At 36.2% G+C, this 20,573-nt stretch overlaps 3 protein-coding genes and 1 long non-coding RNA gene across 5 annotated transcripts; 1 reads left to right on the top strand and 3 right to left on the bottom strand.

The window, feature by feature from the left end:
* Positions 1–3,465: 3,465 nt before the first annotated feature.
* LOC141586306 (uncharacterized) lies at positions 3,466–7,986 on the bottom strand. The gene is made up of 6 exons (XM_074407490.1): positions 7,483–7,986; positions 6,285–6,375; positions 6,034–6,194; positions 4,175–4,202; positions 3,854–3,962; positions 3,466–3,757 (listed from the first exon to the last, which is right to left on the bottom strand). Exons 1-6 carry the CDS (start codon positions 7,702–7,704, stop codon positions 3,676–3,678), a joined length of 693 nt encoding a protein of 230 aa, XP_074263591.1. The 5' UTR covers positions 7,705–7,986; the 3' UTR covers positions 3,466–3,675.
* Positions 7,987–12,500: 4,514 nt separating this feature from the next.
* On the top strand, positions 12,501–15,160 carry LOC141586305 (uncharacterized). The gene is made up of 2 exons (XM_074407489.1): positions 12,501–12,778; positions 13,654–15,160. Exon 2 carries the CDS (start codon positions 13,781–13,783, stop codon positions 15,035–15,037), a length of 1,257 nt encoding a protein of 418 aa, XP_074263590.1. The 5' UTR covers positions 12,501–12,778; positions 13,654–13,780; the 3' UTR covers positions 15,038–15,160.
* Positions 15,161–15,369: 209 nt separating this feature from the next.
* Positions 15,370–17,782, bottom strand: LOC141586304 (uncharacterized). Its single transcript, XM_074407488.1, has 5 exons — positions 17,360–17,782; positions 17,129–17,229; positions 16,192–16,310; positions 16,008–16,099; positions 15,370–15,624 (listed from the first exon to the last, which is right to left on the bottom strand). The coding sequence occupies exons 1-5, from the start codon at positions 17,553–17,555 to the stop codon at positions 15,608–15,610; spliced, it is 525 nt and encodes a 174-aa protein (XP_074263589.1). The 5' UTR covers positions 17,556–17,782; the 3' UTR covers positions 15,370–15,607.
* Positions 17,783–19,875: 2,093 nt separating this feature from the next.
* On the bottom strand, positions 19,876–20,573 carry LOC141658573 (uncharacterized). Of its 2 annotated transcripts, XR_012549305.1 has the most exons (3): positions 20,500–20,573; positions 20,297–20,354; positions 19,876–20,181 (listed from the first exon to the last, which is right to left on the bottom strand). It is a non-coding gene; the product is annotated as an uncharacterized LOC141658573 (long non-coding RNA). The 2 variants fall into 2 exon arrangements; XR_012549304.1 differs by having other exon boundaries at positions 20,297–20,503.

Below are 20,573 nucleotides of genomic sequence, written 5' to 3'. Positions count from 1 at the left end.
CCGTGAAATAATTAAATGTTAGGTGTTGGATATGAATGATGATTGTGAGTATTCAGTATACCTTATTTCTGAAGCTCATTTTTTTTGCAGGTCTGTCTTTTGCTTGTTCTATTCTTGTGTTTCCACTACTCTTCCTGCCTTCTAATCCATACATGCATTTATTGCTTCTATGCTTCAACTCGAATCATGCACAAATCCCGTCAGCAATGTTAAAACTTATGAGAAAGAACTTTATCGTCCTACTGGTGATGGCCTGGTGCTACCAGGCTCGAACCTGGATTAAACTAGATGATATATACAAAAAATAAAAGGTTTTTATAATCACGCGACAACATATTAATGCTTAATTTCTTCATTTGTTATTAGTTGAATGTCTAGTTCGAATATCATCTGCTACAAAATTGTAATTTTCCTGCGAGTATTGTTTAAAAATTCAATCGACGACCCATCAATACAACTTTTTGTCGATTTAGCTAGGCCATTATATAATTCATCATCGAACTCTTGTAAATTGCGAGCTTTGAAAATTGATTCAATAGGTATTGAAATTTTCATAGAATATGGAGTAAAAATGTAAAATGTTGTTAAATACCGAGTATACTCTATCAATCCGGATTCTCTCCATTATAACCTATATGACCCTAGTAAGTGGTAACTTTTATCTTCCGAAAATTTCCTAAAAAGTATAGGCATCCTGTGGTAATGTTTTGGGACCATGTAATTACTGAACAGTGAACACCTCTCCTTGTTATATTCGATTATGTCCCTAAATATAGGTTTTAGGATAGAGAACTAGATAGGTATGCAAAGCTATATCAAAGTAATCATGTATGTGGACCCTTTTAAAATTATTTAATTTAACTTTGTCGATTTCGTTTAATTAATTTTTTTGGCTTATTCTAACTGAATGGAGATGAGTTGAATTGAACTGGAATAAATGGAGTAGAAGTAAGATTTAATTTGTAAAGAGTTGAACTTAATTGAGTTGAATTAAAGTGAACTGAATAAAACTAAACTAAACTGAAATGAGCTGAAATTAAGCAGAAAAGAAAATAAAGATTTTTTTTTTTTTGACAATCGTAAAGACAGATTTTACAGTCTCATGGCCTGATAAGCCAGACCATGCGCTACAACATTAAGCGATCTCGGGATAAAGTTAAAACTTAGACAATGAAAATCCGCATACAGCCTCCGAATGCTAGCTAGAGCTTGATTGATCAGATGATTCTCCTTCTCAATCCCTGCAATTTGGTTAATAAGCTGTAGGCAATCCGTTGCTATATCAAGGTGAAGGTATCCACACTGCTTTGCCCATGAAAGGGCATTACGAATACCCAAAGCTTCCGCCTGTAGAGCTGACTCCGCCCTTATCTTTTGTTGCTTCCGTATGATCTCCGTACCTGCGGAATTATAAGCCACCCATCCTATAGCCGCCCTATAGTCTTGTCTCCAACTCGCGTCCACCTTGACCCGGGTTACCTCACATGTGCCCAGCATTTCTATGACCCTGACTGGCTTACCCTCCCGAATCTCAGCAAGTGAGGACAAGGATTGCTCATCCTGCCCATTACAGTTAATAATTCCTTTGTCCTTTTTGGCAAGATGAGCACACAGAATCCGTATATTCTCATGAACGGATTTGAAGAAGCCATGAACAAGGTATTGTTGTGTGACGACCACTTCCTTAAAAATCACGTTATTTCTTAGGGTCCATAAACCCCATAGTATTGCCGCAAAGACAATCACACTCCTTTCTCCCCCCATTCTATTATAGAAGTATCGGATCCAGTTTATTATCCACTCCTTTATATCGCCAGTTTCAGCATTCATAACTCTAATACCAAGCTCAGACCCTGCCCAAATACGTCTGGATAATTCACAATCTCTGAAGAGATGTCCTGTAGATTCCTTCTCATTATGACCTTCTCCACACAAGCAGCAGAAGAGACTAACATCCAGATTCCTCTTTTCAAACTCAGTTCCAACAGGAAGGGTGTCGGTCAAGATCTTCCATAATAGAATTTTCCAGTTGCTGGGAATCGGTAGATGCCACAATTTTTTCCTACAGAATTCCCTACCCCTATTACCAATCCGACTCTTATCCTTCCGAGATCCTCTTTTTTCCATGTAGTCTCCAAATATTATCCCATATCCACTCTTAACACTGTAAGTCCCATCCTTCGTAAGTGGCCAAAAAACCTCATCCTTCCCCTCATTCCCCCCCACCTGAATGGCAAGAACTCGGGCCGCAGAGGCATCATCAAATAAATAGCGCACTAAGTGCTCATTCCATTCGTTGCCTTCCTGCATTAGATGTCGGATTTGAAGGTTTGCTAAATGAACATTCTCAATCCCCAGTAATAGGTCCCTTGGTTCAGGGGTTTGCCCCCCAACCCATTTAGATTGCCAAATATTTAAGCATGATCCTATCCCCGGCTTCCACCCTATATTATCAATAACGGTTTCAAGTCCATGAAGGATGCTTCTTACTCCCCACGACATACCAGAGCCCCTGAGGGGTGGCATTCCACTTATATAATCACTTTTTCCAAAAATCTTCTTTCTAAAAATCTTACAAAACAGTGATGAATCCCCAGACACCAACCTCCATCCATGCTTTGCCAGTAGTGCTTGATTAAGGCATTCAATATTACGAATGCCCAGCCCTCCTTTACTTTTTGGTAAGCTTAGGAAATTTTTACTACACCAAGGCACATTCTTACCTAGTCTGCATCCTGTCCACCAAAATTGTGTCAAAAGAGAGTTAATCTTCTTTGCCACACTTACCGGTACTTTGAACACCGATAGGAAATAATTGGAAAGATTGGATAGGACAGAAGAGATTAGGGTCAGTCGTCCCGCAGGCGATAGAAAAACTCCATTCCACGAGGATATCCTCCTAGTGACATGCTCAATAAGGGATTTAAAAATATCTTGTTTCGATTCTTGAAATTCCGCCGGGGTACCTAAGTATTTACCAATACCTTTATTCCTGTGTATCGCCAATGCTCTCATGACCTTCTGCATCCTCCCCAAAGTAGTATTTGGGCAGAAAAGAAAATAAAGATTTGACTATATACTTGTTCACTTTTAAAATATTTCATTTTTTTTTTTATAATTTGATTTGAAAAATGAAAATGTTTGTTAATAACAAGTGTATGTATGTTACCCTTTGATATTTAAATTTTTTGAAGAAAGTGTGTTTATGGGTTAATTTTCAAATTTAAATGAGAAATAAGAAGTGGCTAGTTTGAATTATGGAGCATGCTTTAATTTGTTGACCAGTGTGTAAGGCCCAACTAAGACATGGGTAACAGCTAGAGATGGCAAGCATGACCTGACCCGTCAAAACCTAAAAATTTAACCCGAAATTGACCCAATCCAAACCTCGATTGACAATAAGACTGGCCTTCTTGTGCCTCGCTACCTCGTCTTAGTAAAGAAAACACGAGTCCGGGTTCTCCGTGGAAGTGGAAAATGTATAATGTTAAGCACCTTTCATGCCGCAACAAATGAACCAAATTGACATATTTACAGTCAGACTATACTGAGGGCGATAAATCTATCAAGCAAATGAATGCAATTTGTTATCTACAATCCGTGACAAGAGACGTTCAAAGAAGACAAGACAGCAGGGTCTGCCCTCGTGAGCTTCTCCAAACCGAGTGGAATGACTCAGAAAAGTCTTGATATGACCCGGCATGAGGTCCAGAAGGCTGTTGAAGCGGCTCCCAGAAGTGCAGGATTCTGGTAAATCCTGTATCCACAATTTTTTTCCGGCCAAAAAGTGAGTGGCTACGAAGAAAGCACGAAGGAAAAATAATAATGCCCATCTGAAATTATATTGGCGTACCCGATTGCAGTTGCACTCCAAGAAGCAACATTGTAAATGACTTTCGTTCCATCTAATGCTTTCCGAAGCTTTCCCTTCTTTTTCTTTAACGAAAATGTCTTGCTTAGAGCTACAGAGTAATTGAATAAGGCTAGTTACTTCTCCATAGGCACAACACAGATTACCAAAGGAATTCTCTCTATTACAATCATGATTCATGAAACACCGTTTAACTACCCTCTTTCAGATTAAGTTAAATAAACGTAATCACTGAAATGATGGGACACTGGGAGTATAGGACGACAGTATATGAAAACATTGTTGAGAAAAAGCCAAACTCACCGTCTTGGAGTTTGTTAGGAGCCAGGTCCTGCAAAATTGATAAGAGGTAGTTAAGCTCAGTGTAGAATCATAACCATTCTAACCGGAAGAAAATACCATTAAAATAAAACAACAGATCTATTTCTCCGATTTAGTAGTCGACGAGAATTTGATTCCTTCTTAGGGCTTGCTTGGGATGAGAGTAATTATTAAGGGAGTAATGAGAGCTAAAAGATTAAGAAATGGGAGGAAATTAGTGCTTTGTGGTGGTTGTGGAGGGTGGAAAGAGGAGGTGAGGGAGGAACTATTACCTCTATATGGAGGTAATAATTACTTGGAGGGGGAGGTGGGTAACAATTACTCCCTTAATGGAGGAACTATTACACTATATTTCTCCATTTCTATCCATTTCTATCTCCAACTCCCATCCCTTCCCTCCATTTTTTAGTTCATTTTATCTCTATTACTCCCTTAATAATTTCTCCCATCCCAAGCAAGCCCTTAGAAAGGAAGCCATTTATTCCAAGTACCAATTATGAGTTTCAAAAATTTCAGTCACACAAGCCATTTATACATACCGGTCTGGTCTCCGGATCCCAAAAAATATGGTGACCAGTCTCCGGTCCGGCCCGGTCCGGTCCGGTCCACATTAAAAAATAAAACTAAATTTGCCTTATAAATTAGTACCGGTCCGGTCCAAACCCAGAAAAAAACGGACCTAATGGGTTCCGGTCCGGGTCCGGTCCTAACCGGTCCGGTCCGCAGTCTTGGGATATGTGGTTATCCGGTCCGCAGGTTAATCCGGTCAGTCCGGTCCGGTCCGGTTTTGGACCCGTGAACACCCCTAAGCACCACTCCACTCCTTCCCAAAAAACAAAAGGCATTTAAGGATTCACTTGGACTGAATGCAACTACTGTAGGTAAACCAAGCGGTGGAAGTGATACTGGTGAAGAGGTAGCGTAGGGGAATGAAGTCCCAATGAGGGAACTATTACTTCCACATAAGGGTAATGCATTACCTTAGAGGGATAGAGAATAGAAAATACGTCTTTGAAGAATAACTATTGCGCCCTCTTCATCTCCTTCCTGTACCCAACGGACCAACACATCCTAATTTCCTTTGATCTTTCGTCTATTACACCGTAGGAATTAGCCAATTACCCCAAATCTCCTTGCTTGGGATGGAGGCAATTGTTACTAGGTAATAGAGCTTTTAAATGAACTAGAAACTGGAGAAAAATGATGGTGGTGGAGATAGAAATAAGGAAGAGAAGCTCAATTACTCGGGTAAGAATTCCGCCATCCCAACTGAGCCCTAAAAGCTTGTTTGGATATCAAAGTAGGAGAAAAAGGGAGGGGAGTGGGATAGAGGGAAAGGAAAGGGAGGGAAGAGAACGGGAGGGGGAATAGAGTGTGAGTGTTTTGATAGAATTTCCCTCCAAATTTTTCCTACAATGGAGGAATTTTGATTGCCTTGATGGAGGGAAAATGGATCGCTCCAAAACCGTCCCCTCCATTGCCCTCCACCCTTCTTTGCTAACCAAACAAATAATTTTATATCCCTTGCTCCCCCTTCCCTCCATTTCCCTCCAAATCCGCCAATCCAAACAACTGAAACAAGTATAACACTTCCAGGCTAGTTCCAGCGCTTTAAACCCAAAAAGCAGATTGAAATATTGAATAATCGGGTTATTTGGACTTGGCCACTACTTCAGATGAGTTCACTACAAGAAAGCATCACCTTGAAGTAAGGAACTGCTTTAAATTTATTTATTGTAATAAGGTTCCTATTTTTCATAATTACCAAGCAGACATTGAAAATTAATCCAACGAACAAAACTTGTTACAAACATACGGGTGTATTTAGTTTGCATACATACCTTAGTCTCTTTGAGCGACAACAAATATGCAGCCATGAAGCAAGCAATCCCATCTACAATGTCTTCTTGCCGGACAACAACATACTCTTCATCGTCATCCTCACCGTTACCACCTTCCCATAGATCATTATCAGCCACTATATCCCAAGAACTCCCCTCTTCTGCAACCACAAGTGATCGTCTTTTCAATAAGGGAACTTTAGAAGAAAAAAACACTTGAAAGGCACCATATTTACTGTTACCAGAATTACCAGATTGAACTGCAAACTGAGCAGTGTGAGCACTTTCGAGTTTTCCAAGGAATTCCGGTCCTCTCACCTTAGACTTGATCAAAACACACAGCTGCAACATCGAAAACCAAAATAAAGTTGCTAATATTGCTTGATTACAGGAATCAATGCTATTTCCATTTCCCCAACCAAAGACTCACTATTCTTTGCTTATTTGAATGTGATGAAATGAACTAATACAGGAAACCGGTTTACTAAACTGGTTGCGCTTCTTTTTATTGTTAAGCAGCAATATCATTCAATGCAATTATCGAGCAATTTTCAAGTTGAGTCAATTGAAGACAGTTAATTTCTGTTATCATCCCTACCCGAAACTTGATCAAGACAGAGTGACAGACAGCTGCAACATCGAACTGGAAAAGTTGCTAATACTGCTTGATTACAGGACTCTAAACTATTTCCATTTCCCCAATCAATGACTCACTATTCTTCGCTTATTTGAATATGATGAAATAAACTAATACAGGGAACCGGTTCACTAAACTGATTGCACTTCTTTTTATTGTGAAGCACCAATCATTCAATGCAATTATCGAGCAATTTTCAATTTGAGTCAATCGAAGACAGTCACTTTGTGTTATCATCTCCTACCCTACTATTTGCAGAAGTCCTCGGGATACTAGGGTAGCGTAATCAACTTAAAGGTACTTTAAACTACCTAGCTATTTGCAGAAGTCCTCCAGGTAAAGTCTACATAATGGTAGGTACAGTACTAACACCGCCACCAGCCAACAAAAACACCAGCATCATGACCACTATCACAACAAGATGAATTTCGGGGATGGAAAATGAGCTAGCGCCACCATTTAGTACCAAGTCTCGGTACTACCCAATCACATACAACATCTAAGTCTAATAAAATGATGGACTCTACCTACATAAGGGAATGTGAGAGGGTGTTATCGAGAATCAGTACCATCCGGTGGCGCCCTAGCATCCGTATAATTCAAAACCTTATCTTTAGCCAAACTATCAATAACACTCATCACAAACCTAAACATTTAGGATTTCATACCAAACACCAATCAAAGTCAAATACTTTCAACACCCTAACTTCATCAAAACAATCAATCAATCATAGTACAATCAAATTAAACATAAAACTTACCAAAATTAAAATTAATAAACAAAAAATCAAAAATCAAAAATCAAAACTTACTTCTTCAGCCTGAGGATCTGAGCAAGAAGGAGAATCTGGGCAATTCTCTTTTACACTAATTAATTTACTATTATTATCATCATCATCATCATCATTAACATCTTTATCATCATCATCAACAACATCATTAAGAGATTCAAGAGCCCTTTGACACTCTTCAAGTACTGCTTTCAATGTCTTCTTTTTTACTCTTGCTTCACTTTTTTCTCTAATTTCCTCCATAACCCTAAATTAATTTTCAATAATTCTAATTTCTGAGATTAACCCACTAAAATTGAACTCAAACTATAGCTGCCCTTTTACTCTGATTGTCTTAATTTTGAGCTCAATTTTGAAATTGCAAATGAAAAATAGCTATTCATTAGGGTTAATTTACCCTTTTAATGTAAAAAAAATGCAAACTTTGATTTTTTTTTTTTTTTTTTAATGGAGATATTATGTCTCCATGATAGTGAAATTGTTCCAACGAAATAAAATTGCAGGAGAAGTTTTATCCAATTACTCTACTTTGTTTTTTTTTTTTTTTTTTTTATGAGAGGGTAAATTTGGGAATCTACTGTTCATAAACGAGCCATGTTAAATTAGGGTCGGGTTCACTATTTATCGAAAATGAATTTAGACAGACTTCGTTTTTTTTTTTTTTTTTTTTCAACTTCGGTTCTAAATAGTTAAATTGCTCAACGGCTTTATTGAGAGATAACAAAATAGAAAAAAAAACATGAAATTAAGTTTAGAGCGAATCGAATGATGCACTAACTTTACTTCATGCTGTATTGGTTTTGTTAGTTTTAAAATAGAACTAACTAGTATTGGTGCCCGGCTTCGCCCGGGCTACCTCTACTTACCATTAACTTTTTTTTCATTAAATAAAATTACTTAAAGTGAATAACCATAAATTGATCATTAATATATTTTTCTATGACATATCCTAAAATTACGATGAAATAAGTTTTGAGACAAATTAACTACTCCCGCTATTAATATTTACTCTTATTAATGAAACAAAAGTAATAACATTTCACTACTTACCCGTAATCATTGCTACTTTCACTACTCCCGCCGTAGTTATTGTTAGTGTCACTACTGCCGCATTAATATTGATAATTTCACTACTCCTGCTGTAATTATTGTTACTTTCACTATTGCCGCATTAATATTGATTATTTCACTACTCCCGTTGTTGTTTCTACCACTTTTACTAATCTCGCTGATAATATTGTTACTTTTACTATTCAAATGAGTGATTAATATCATATAACTATATCCAATGTTACTACAATTCTTTTCTTTACTGACGAAATTACTTTTACTACTTAGGCATGTAATTTTAAGAGGATTATATATTTATATAAATATACTATTACATATATGCATTAAATCAAATCGAAAGAATTATGCAATATTATATATTATGGAATCTAACTTGAATTATTATTTAATATATAATTTTATGATGATAATAATTAATACCATAAGTGTCCATGTTTATACTAATTAATTATTTTATTTTAAGGAAATTGACCATCTTCTAGTCTTCTATAAATATTTAGGAAAATTACCAAGTATCTTCCTTATTTTAGCCTCCTTGAAATTGACCATCTTAATTAATTATTTTATTTTAAGGAAATTGACCATCTTAATTAATTATTTTATTTTAAGGAAATTAACCATGTTTTAGTCTCTTACAAATGTTTAGGAAAATTATCAAGCTTCTATATAATTTAATTTTAACCCAAACTATATAATATTTGCATTGAGATCCCTTAATCGGGTCCATCACACGGTGCTATTGATTTAAAACTATATAGTAAAATTAATTTGTATAACTTTCTTTAATTACATTGAAGTCCCTTGGTTTCTGGATTTAATATATAGTATTGATGGCCAAAGTCGTTGAATGAGTTGACGGCTTTTGTTACCGTTAGAAAAATCATTATGTTTTTTTTCTCTTTTACATAAGTGGTTTTAGTCCACATTGATAATGAACCTTGTGTCAAATTAATTCACGATGATCGGCTCCTATCCCTTCAACCAGATTAGAAAGAGCGCAAATTCTCTATATTAAGAATCAAAGTCCACGTGATAATGAACTTTGTGTCAAATTAATTCAAGATGATCAGCTCCTAAGTAGCAGCCTTCGTCCAGTGGTTTATCATTGCAAGACACTTATTGCTAAGAGCGATTGGATTGTGAAGATTGAACATGTCTATCAAGAAACTAATCGAGCTAGCGATTGATTAGCAAATAAAGGGGTTTTATCATCTATGGAAGTCGCTATGCTAGACGATCCACCACCTGGTTTTCGTTCCATCCTCCGGGAGGACATTTTTGGGGTTACTACCCCTCGTGTAATAGCTACTAATTAATTTCGGGGCTTTTGCCCCTCTCTCGCACCAAAAAAAAAAACTAATCTAGACTTATCGCTTTTTAGTTCTATCGGGCCGGGGCTTAGCCCCTCTATTGTACCAAAAAAAAAAATATATATAAGTGGTTTAATGAGTTAACTTTCTTGGAGATATGATGAGCTATTCAACAACTTAAAAACCAATTCTATATAAAGCCATTTTTAATAACTTGTTTTAACTTAACCTCATTTCGATAATTTTTTAATTGTATTATTTTGAAAAAAATCAACATGTTGGATAGAGAAATTTTTTAGTGCCCCTTGTATACCATGTTAATGTACAATAGCGTAACATCGACTAATTTCGTGATCCTATTTGTGTTGAGTGCTCTGAGACGGGCCTATAGAAATAGGTGCATGAGAGCGCCTCAAAAGCAAGTGAGGTTTCATCCGAAAATCAATTGGGGATAAGAGGAGTAGACCACTTACTTAGAAACTGGTCACTTCACTATTTTTTTACCAATGTGGGACAATGCCCCTCACACACATACGAGAAGAGATCTCAACAATCTCCCCTTTCATACGTGTGTGCTGAAACTCCCCCTTACTTGGCGCTACTCCGCACCCGACACAACTCCATGCCGGGCCAACCATGCTGCTTCGCCCCATGTTACTCATGCATATCTGGACAACCAAGGGTGAGAGTCCAGCGGTGCTACTCCACAACTACAACGTTAATCTGCGTTATCTTAAGCACCGTCACCACATCGCACCTTGTGGTCCCAAGAAATCGGCTTTGATGCCACTTGTTGAGTCCTCCACAACAGGCTTATAGTTAGAAATAGATGCATGAGACCGACCAATAAGTAAGTGGGGTTTCATCCTAAATCAATCAGTAATAGAAGAAGTAGTCCACTTACTTATAATACTAGTATTGGTGCCCGGCTTCGCCCGGGCTACCTCTACTTCCATTAAAAAAATTTTCTCATTAAATAAAATTACTTAAAGTTGCATAACTCATAAATTTATCATTAATATATTTTTTATAACATATCCTAAAATTACGATGAAATAAATTTTGAGACATTCACTATTCCCGCTATTAATATTTTACTCTTATTAATGAAATAATATCAATAACATTTCACTACTTGCCCGTAATCATTGTTACTTTCACTACTCCCGCCGTAATTATTGTTACTGTCACTAATCCCGCATTAATATTTATAATTTCACTACTCCCGCCGTAATTATTGTTACTTTCATTATTGCCGCATTAATATTGATTATTTCACTACTCCCGTTGTTGTTTCTACCACTCTCACTAATCTCGTTGATAATATTGTTACTTTTACTATTTAAATGAGTGATTACTATCGCAAAAATTCTACCGTCCTTCCGAGGACTAGACTCCTCACACACAAACACATTCCACCCAAGTGGAATATTATAATGACTTGTGTGTGAGGAGTACCGACCTCCAGGAGGACGGTAGAATTACTCATACTATCATATAACTTTATTCAATGTTACTACAATTCTTTTTTTTTTTACTGATGACATTACTTTTACTACTTAAGCATGCAATTTTAAGAGGATTATATATTTACATAAATATATTACATATATGCATTAAATCATATCGAAAGAAGTATGCAATATTATATATTATGGAATCTAACTTGAATTATTTATAACCTACTTATTATATTTTTGTATGTTAAATAATTAACATCTCTATACATCTAATAAACCCGAGCAATAGAAGAAGTAGTCCACTTACTTATAATATAAGTTAGTCCCTTCACATTTTTCTACCTATGCGAAACAATGCCCTCACACAAAATTACACATATAGAAAGAGACCTCCAACAATTTGTATACAACAACAATTGTAAGATTAATTAAAGTGTTGTAAACTAGCAGAATGAATCATATATTCATATCTATTTCTATATATCATCCCCTACTACTAAGAGAATAAAAATTCTCTTAGTTTTTCTTCCAGAAAGCATCTAGCTAAATAAGGTAACAAATAATTTTTGCAAAAATGGTTTAAGACAAAAATAACTTAACTTAAAGTGTCTTTTGATTGTAATAAACTTTTATTTTCTACCTCTTACTAAGATTATATTAGTACATTATAACATTAAAGATACAGTTATTTTATGCAATTAATTTAAATAAAAATGTCTCTTTATAAAACAAAACTAAAAAATACCGTGCTGTAGCACGGGAATCTACACTAGTTTAACAAACAATATAGAAAATCACAAATACATACAATCCACTAAAAATAATAAAATCCATATATTAGACATTTACATTCAACTCAAAATCCTTCCCAACAAGTGTCCCAAATATAGCTCAAAATGTGCCATGATTAGTTAAAAGACAGCTAAGAATACATAGCATATCATACCTTTAACCTAACAATAAGATAACAAATTAATATATGCATAATTTTGCTAGAAATTAATGGCATAACCTTAATTCTAGCATTAGAAAATTTAGCTAAAATCAATTATAATCCTTAATTTTCTAAATCCAAGTATTATTCTCTACCAACTATTTCTCTCTAACACAAAATACTATCCACCTTTCCTTTAATTTATTATTTATAAACTTTTTTCTTTATTCAAGAGCTAACCCAAAGCCTTTTTATTCCTCATTGATGAATTAAAAGTACTTTGGGGGCATATTAATTGAATAATTATAAGATTTTAGATTTGTTAATAATTAATTATTATAATCATGTCACCCTAATTATTATGGAATTACGTTCAAATCTAGTTAATATTATGGAGGTACAAAGAATAATACAATTATTATTGTTGCAATCTAAAAGCCAAGTTTCTCGTGTTGCTCTTGTGGGCGGAAATCATACTGCTGCTAGGTTTTGCACTCGCTAGGAATTCATTCCAATCATTTCTCCCCTATATAGTATTACTAGTAAGTATTACGGATTATATTACTTCATCCATCCCGATCATTATTTACCTGCATTATTCTTTTTGAAAAATATTTTAATAGATAAACAAATAATTGAAACAGATGAAGTATAATATATTATATTTTACAGTCTGTCTGCATTTATCTTACGCACACATCTTTCTAGTAAGAGAATATAGTATCTCGTATTTAGGTATTGAATATGATTCGAACAATATACCCGCTCCATTTTACTGTGTGTTATTACTTCTACAATAGTTCCCCTTTTCCCTCATAAAAAGTGAATTTTGGCCTTATGGGGCTAAGTCGATGAAATATACTCCCTCCGTCCCGATCAATTGTTGTCCTTTGGTTTTGACACAAAAAACAAGGAAAGAGGGAGAGGCCAATTACTAAATGACAAATGAAACAAATTAAGTGTGAATAATCAAATTGTTCATAAAGTTCATTCTTAAAATAGAAAGGACAACAATTGAGTGAGACACCCCAATATAGAAAGATGGATGCAATGGCAGCCTGATCAGCGAGCGTGGCTCGGTTTTATTAGGTTTGAGTTACGTTACAATGACATCGAACATTGCTGGCACAGTGGGCGGGGAAGGAATGCAAATATCATCAAATAAAAGGCATCCTCGATGATATTGCTACTCTATCTGCATCTTTTCATTATTTATGTTTTAGTTTTGTGCGTAGGAACCTTATTGGAAGAGCTCGTGACCTTGCTTGAACAGTTATGAGTGAGCATTAGGAAACTTTTTTATCGGCTGCCCAAAAAAAAAAAATAATAATCTACTACTTTATTTAGTATAATAAACTTGTATTCTCTTACATTTCTCGACATTAATATACTGTTTTTTCGTTTTTTTTTTTTACAGGAATAAATCAGAGCTATCATCGAACAACTAGCTCTTGCATCTACTATCGCTTGTACGCATAAGAACAACATATTATTATTATTACATACAATTATCAAAACTCATAACTTTATTACTTAGCAAAATAATGCAGAAAAGTAATTTGAACATGAAGCTACCTTACTACCACAAATACAACAATGACGGCGTTCCCGTCTTGCATGGAGATCCGGCCATGTTGGTCTACGTCCAACACCATGAATCGAAGGTTTTGAAGATTCTTGCTCAAGCCATGGTGCTAGCCCTCCTAATCATGGTCTTACCTGGAGTTGTCGGAGCAAGTTTTCGAGCAAATAATAATAATGATGGATTAGCATATAATAACATCGAACTGCTTACTCAAGGGGGCGCATTAAACTCAAAGTCGCCGTCTTTGATCCTTAATGATCTCGCTAATGAAGGGTTATTAACAACCCGGGATAAATCACTAATTGTTAGCAATACCCAAAAGCAAGCTACTATCGGAACTACTATTGGCGATTTTGGGAGCGTAATTGTTTCACCGTTGGACTCTAAACGACAACGTTCCATTTCCGATGAGACTTTTGATTTCTCCTTCTCTAATTGTTTTGCAATGGTGCAAGTGTTTATAGATAGAACATTGAAGCTTGGTGGAGTCGTGACGGTCCAACTTAGTCAAGACCCAAATTTCGCTTTTCAAGTGCCATCAAACTACAAAATTGTGTATTTCAGAAAAGTTGATGATTCTACCTACATTGCAATGAGAAAGACAGCATATGCTAACACGAAACCAACACCGAGTTCTTCAATTCGAAGGAAATTACTCGAATTCTTGTCGGAGGAGAAGAAGGCGATCTTAGGAAACCTTGAAGATGTTCTCTTAGAACCACCTAGGTCAGCCACAGGAAAATCCAAGACATATTTAAGGAAAACTAAGTTTCTTCCTGATTTACTAAACGATTCCTTGGAAGGCTACTCTAGGAGAGTATACATTGATGTCGGAGGGCGAGGCCAAGGCTCAACTCGTTGGTTTAAGCAAAATTACCCGACACGTAACAAAGATTTTGACATGTACAGAATAGAAACAGTCCCTGAAACAGAAGTGGAGTCAGACGATGCATGGGAGGGACCACCTACACAGATGGGGATCTCGGATTGGTTATGGAGGAATGTCAAGGCGAAGGAGTACGTGGTCATGAAGGCCGATGTTGAGGTGGTGGAGGAAATGTTGAAAAGCAAGGCCATTGTACTTGTGGATGAACTCTTCCTAGAGTGTAAGCCTTTCGGCAAAGGAGGGAGTAGTAAAAGGGCATACTGGGAATGCTTGGCTTTGTATGGTAGGTTACGAGATTTCGGCGTTGCTGTTCATCAATGGTGGGGTTGATTTTTGTTTACTCAAGGGAAATATTTATGACATACTCTGTATATATCATCTTATTAGGCAAATATTGTTGAATTAATTTTATTATACTAATTGTTACTCTAAATATAACGACTCGACTATTTGTTTTTTTTTTTTTTTTCGGTATGCACCATTTATTTTTGTCTAAATTCTTTTAAGAATGTTGCATTCCTAGTGAATCGAACTTAACACCTCTGAGTTGAGGAAATCAAACTCGAGAAATGGAATGCAACATTCTACATTACTAGTGACAACGGGTAATATAGCGAAGGGCAAATCGGAAACATTGACCAAGTGAGACAGACATGTGGATATGAACAAGTAGACATCATGGGTCTGAAATTCTTATGAAAGAACCCAACTTACATTTCGAGACACTCAACGATATGAGTACATTAAAATGTTTTACAAATCACATTTACAGCGCAAACAACCAGCAAAAAAAAGAGAATAAAGTCGGAAGAGGGTAACATGATTACAGAGACATGAAGAACTCACAACAGCAGCCACAGAAAGGGTAAATGAGCAGCGAAGCGATGATAATCAACCGATTCAGAGATCATCAGATGCTGCAAAATTGAAGGAAGACAATAAATTGATTGTTAAAAACGTCATGATCAAACAGGTACGGTAACACGTCCAATTACGCGGGAAAAACATTCACTATGCAGAGGCCAGATAGCATGCATCAAGCATAGCTTGTTCAGTCAACCAGATAAGATCTATGATACTTGGATTAGTTGCAACTTAGAAGTATCTGACGCGAGTTCATATCCACGTGTCCTGCTCGACTGCTCGTGCCAAAGTCTAAAGTGTAAAGAGAGTCACAGTCAGGTTTCAGACTTCGTTTGGGCCACGATGTCTCCAGCGTTATTATGCTCTAGGATCGATGTTTCTGTTAGTTAATGTAAGCATAGGGAAGCGGAAGCCATAGATGTAGAGTACATTTTACCTGGTAAAACTGGTTCAGATTCGGGTTTGACTATAACAACTGGGCAAGACGCGTGATGGCTGCAATGCTTGCTCACGCTCCCCAAAAACATTCTGCAAATGCACGAAAAAACTCGAGTTTAGCAGAGTTTTTTACCAGGTTCCTTATCCTTTCAATAATCAATAATGTCACATTACAAATCTACCTCTTGATAGGTCCGAAAGAGCGATTTCCCATGACAAGCAAATCAGCATGCACTTCATCAACAACTTCACATATCTTCTCCTTTGGTTTCCCAACTACTACAAGTGTTTTAACTTTAACCTAACAACAAAATAACAACAGTTTAGTCCTCAGTGTTCAGTTCCGCTTTCCTAGAGCGATAAGTAATACTCTCTCCGTCTCAATCAAACAAAATTACTTGGGATAAAGGGAGTAAATCCTGTGGGATATCATTCAAAATGGGACACTATCTAATGTGTTATACTCCCTCCGTTTCATTCATTTGTTTAACCTTTTTATTCTTTATATAAGGGATATTTTAATCAAACGTAAACAAATGATTGAGATCAGAGGCGTCTAATGCCATGGGCAACCACGGACGGTGGAACTAGGCCTCCGTTTTTGGCCACCAAATTTGTAAGCTTTATTGATGAAATTCAATGGCCTTCGTTTTTGGCCATCAAAATGGCTCACTAAAGTGGCTGCGCTTCTTTCTTTTGTGAAGTAGCGGTCCTTCGATGCAGTTCTCGACGCAATTTCATCTTGGGTCATTCGGAAACAGCCTCTTTGTGTTGTTAATACAAGGGTAAGGTTATGTACATCCTTACCCCGCAATTTACGGGAGCCATTGAGGCACTGGGGTAATGTTGTTGTTGTTGTACACTTGTACATTCATGTTGGGGGCCTCTTTTTTTTTTTTTTGATGCACAGGATCTCCATTTACTATAAGACGCCCCTAATTGGGATGGGGTGGGTATTATTTATATCAACCTAGTAATCGATCACTTAACAGCAACTAACTAAATCGGTTTAAGAGACAAAAAGCCGAATGTCTAAGGATTCACAAACTCTTGTGTCATACACTTGTATAATAATATAAATACTCGTTTTAGACTTAAAGACGGAGAAACAAGACTCACATTTTTTTCAGCGCAAATTTTTAAAGCCTGTTGAAGAATAGCATTAGTAATACGTTTCTGATGATCTTCTATTGCTGCCATAAACGCTGGCACTTCCACACCTATTCATTTCCACCATCCAAAATTAACATAAATCCGTTAAAACCCGTCATATATGAGTCACTATTAGCAATAATAAAATAAAAATAAAAAAATAAACTATTCACTAAGACAGAAGGAGCGAAACATAACTGGGACCACCAAAAGGGATTGAACCCGGGTTGATACCCGAGGCGATTGACGGCGGAGATTGAGCGTGTAGAATAATAAACGAACCACCATCATCAGATGATAAGAAAGTGACGTTATCAAGGGCCCACTTTAAAGCGTTCATGCTTTCATCACTTCCGTCTACTGCAACCACCACGGTTTTCAACGGTGTACCCATGATTAATTATTAATTAATTAAGTGATTAATTATGATTAGTTGTTGTGGATTAAGAGAAAGTCAACGTAAATGAGTAGTATTGAATTTGAGGATGAGGATTATTGTTTGTTGTTGTTGTAGTAGTAGAAGGGTCGAGTCATGAGTTGATGAAAGCGGTGTTTATAAATGAGTGATGAAAATGATTGCCAAATTGTATGTCGACCAAGTATTTGGTGTGATGTTGCTATGGGCTGGTTTTGGTTTTGCCTCCTTTCTAAACTGCCACTTGTTTTATTAGTGTTCGTTGATACGGACATACACGGTTATATTATTATTAAATGAGGTGTATGATAATATCTGTATAAATTACGTAGACGCAAAACAGATCGCGTCATATTGCTTGTGTTAATTTGTCTTTAACTTTAAACGGGTCACCACTACCCCAACCTAACCCGACCCAATTACGTAAACGGGTAATTTATCTCAACCCTAACCCAACCCATTTAATTTTTCTATAACCCAACCCAACCTATTTAACCCATTTATCTTTAAGCGGGTCATTTTTAACCCACTTAACCCGTTTAACCCAAAAAACTAATAAAATAACTACGCTTTATAACCCTACTAGATTTTGTGCCCGTCGTTGCTGCACTTTTCAAATTTGTCTTTCCTCTAATTTTTCTGAACCTTTTAATATCATTTTAAATGATACGTAAAAGTTGTGTTTCAATTATTCAAATAAGGTACTCCGTTTGCTGATTAAAACTCTCATTGTTTAAACTTAAACTACTCGATTTGGAGTAGTCATTTGCTTTTAGTCCTAACTTTAATTAGATAAATCAAATAACTATGCCACATTTTAGTCCTAACTTTAATTCAATTTTAAATCAAATAGCCAAAGGGTTAACACTTCCGTCTAACTTGTTCTCTTTTATCATTTAGCCAACAGTTGACCCAAATCACACACACAAAGGCATCATCTTATCGGGTTTCAATCTAATCCCCAAATGTTGACCATCCCCCAGGAAGGTCGAGTTAATCGGGTCACCGTTCTTGAATGGTTAAGCCGAATAAGAGAATAAGATTAGAACAATCTATGAAAAATAAAAGTGAAGACAATCAAGAACTTCTCATAATTGTAAATTCAATTGACTATAGTAATAAAGTATAATATTTTTAAGGTAGATTAAAAAATTGAAGGGTCTCAATTAGAAAATTCGTAATCTAATTATCTAACTAATTATTAAAAAAAAAAACCTAAAAGTGCATGGAATGGGTTAATCATGCACACACAACTTGAGTTTTGCATCAATAGTTCCCATGACGCAAATGTTATGGAGGTGAATATATTATATATCTACATAGCTCTCTCTTAAAATCTGGCGTGTAATCTCATGCTAAAAGGCAAAAAACAGATGATTGAAGTGCAATTGCAGTCTGCAATGTAAATAAGAAATCGCAAATAGTCTACCATGCATATGTGATGATAACCGACAAATATCTCATAAAAAATTTTAAGGGTTCCCAAGCACTATGAATGTCCCACTTATAACAAATTTAAAACGTAGCAGCCAAATCCATGAAATGAAATGATCCGATAAGAATAATTAATTAGTATACATCCTGAATAGCGTAGCTATAATATAACACAAATTCTCATTATAGACGGACACTATCCGTCTATAGCTATAAACAGATAATGCCCCTCTCACAAAACGAAAGTGAATAGTGTAAGTGGGTGGAAAATGAATCACTTTTTCTTTTTGTCGCCAAATTTGTACTAATATTGCCCAAGTAATTTACTAAATTTCCCTTCTAAAATTAAACAATCACGAAATTGCCATTCTACACCAAACTATACATTTCAAAGAAAAAAAAACAAATTGAACGATATTACCACCGTATTTCTCAAATCCGTTCCACACTTTTCAAATTCACGCTTTTTTTTACCGTTTGCCATTTGCGACACATGACAACGGAACTGTCGTGTACCTCGCACGACACACCAATGGAATTGTCGTTAAGCTCACACGATAACATACCAGTGATGTTTTATTGCTGTCTTGGTTGCTCGAAGACGCCACTACTCGGCGTTGGGGATGGTTCACCATTGCTGTAGTATCGTATTTCTTTGACCGAAGTTGAATTGGCTGTTTCTTTCTTATTTATTTGAATGAAGCTTTAGTGTGCATACTCACATATCTTGAATTAAATGATCATGGCCGTGAATTATATTGCTTATTGCTTTGCCTTTATTTTCTATTATGCTGTTATAAGACTTATGATGATGGGTATATTATGTAATGATGATGATGATTAACTAAAAGTTAAAAACGAAAAATGATGCAATAAATAATTATACGAATGAATGTAGGGTTTCACGTCAATCACACGACATCATCACGACCTTATCGTGCAAACTAAACGACCACACTGTCGACTGATCGTGTAACTAAGATGCCCACACCGTGATCGGATCGTGTCAATCACATGATTGCACCGTGGTTGTCTCGTTTAAATTACACGAACTAACGGTGGATGAACCGTGATCTTGACACGAAGGCTCCATGGGTTTCTCATCTAACACGCACGATCAGGTCCCCCACCACCCCGGTCACCGCAGGAGAGCGGCGCCGGTAACCGTACCCTGACCAAAGTTCCATCCAAAAGTTCAATTAAATGACAGAATTTTACGGCCCCTATACTCAAACCGCTTAAATCATAAACTTGCTAATTAAGAACGAAAATTTAAGAAGATGTACCATAAGATCAACCGGTTGAAACTTGTTTAGTTGATAGTCGTAAATTGGAATGTATAACCTGCATTGAAATAGACAAATGTTTCAGTAAATTGAGCCTTCAAAAGGCAAAAAAAAAATCAAAACGAATTTGTAACCATGCACAATCAATTATAATCAGATTCAAAACCAAAAATAGCATATAACAATGACTTTAAAGCACCAACGTAGATGATGTTATGTTGATTTGATGTGTACGTATGTTTATATATTTAACATTTATATAGTGTTTGGAGTCGAG

This window comes from Silene latifolia, chromosome 6, assembly GCF_048544455.1.
Source record: "Silene latifolia isolate original U9 population chromosome 6, ASM4854445v1, whole genome shotgun sequence".
Classification (NCBI taxonomy): Eukaryota; Viridiplantae; Streptophyta; class Magnoliopsida; order Caryophyllales; family Caryophyllaceae; genus Silene; species Silene latifolia.
This window is presented reverse-complemented; position numbering and strand designations above follow the sequence as displayed.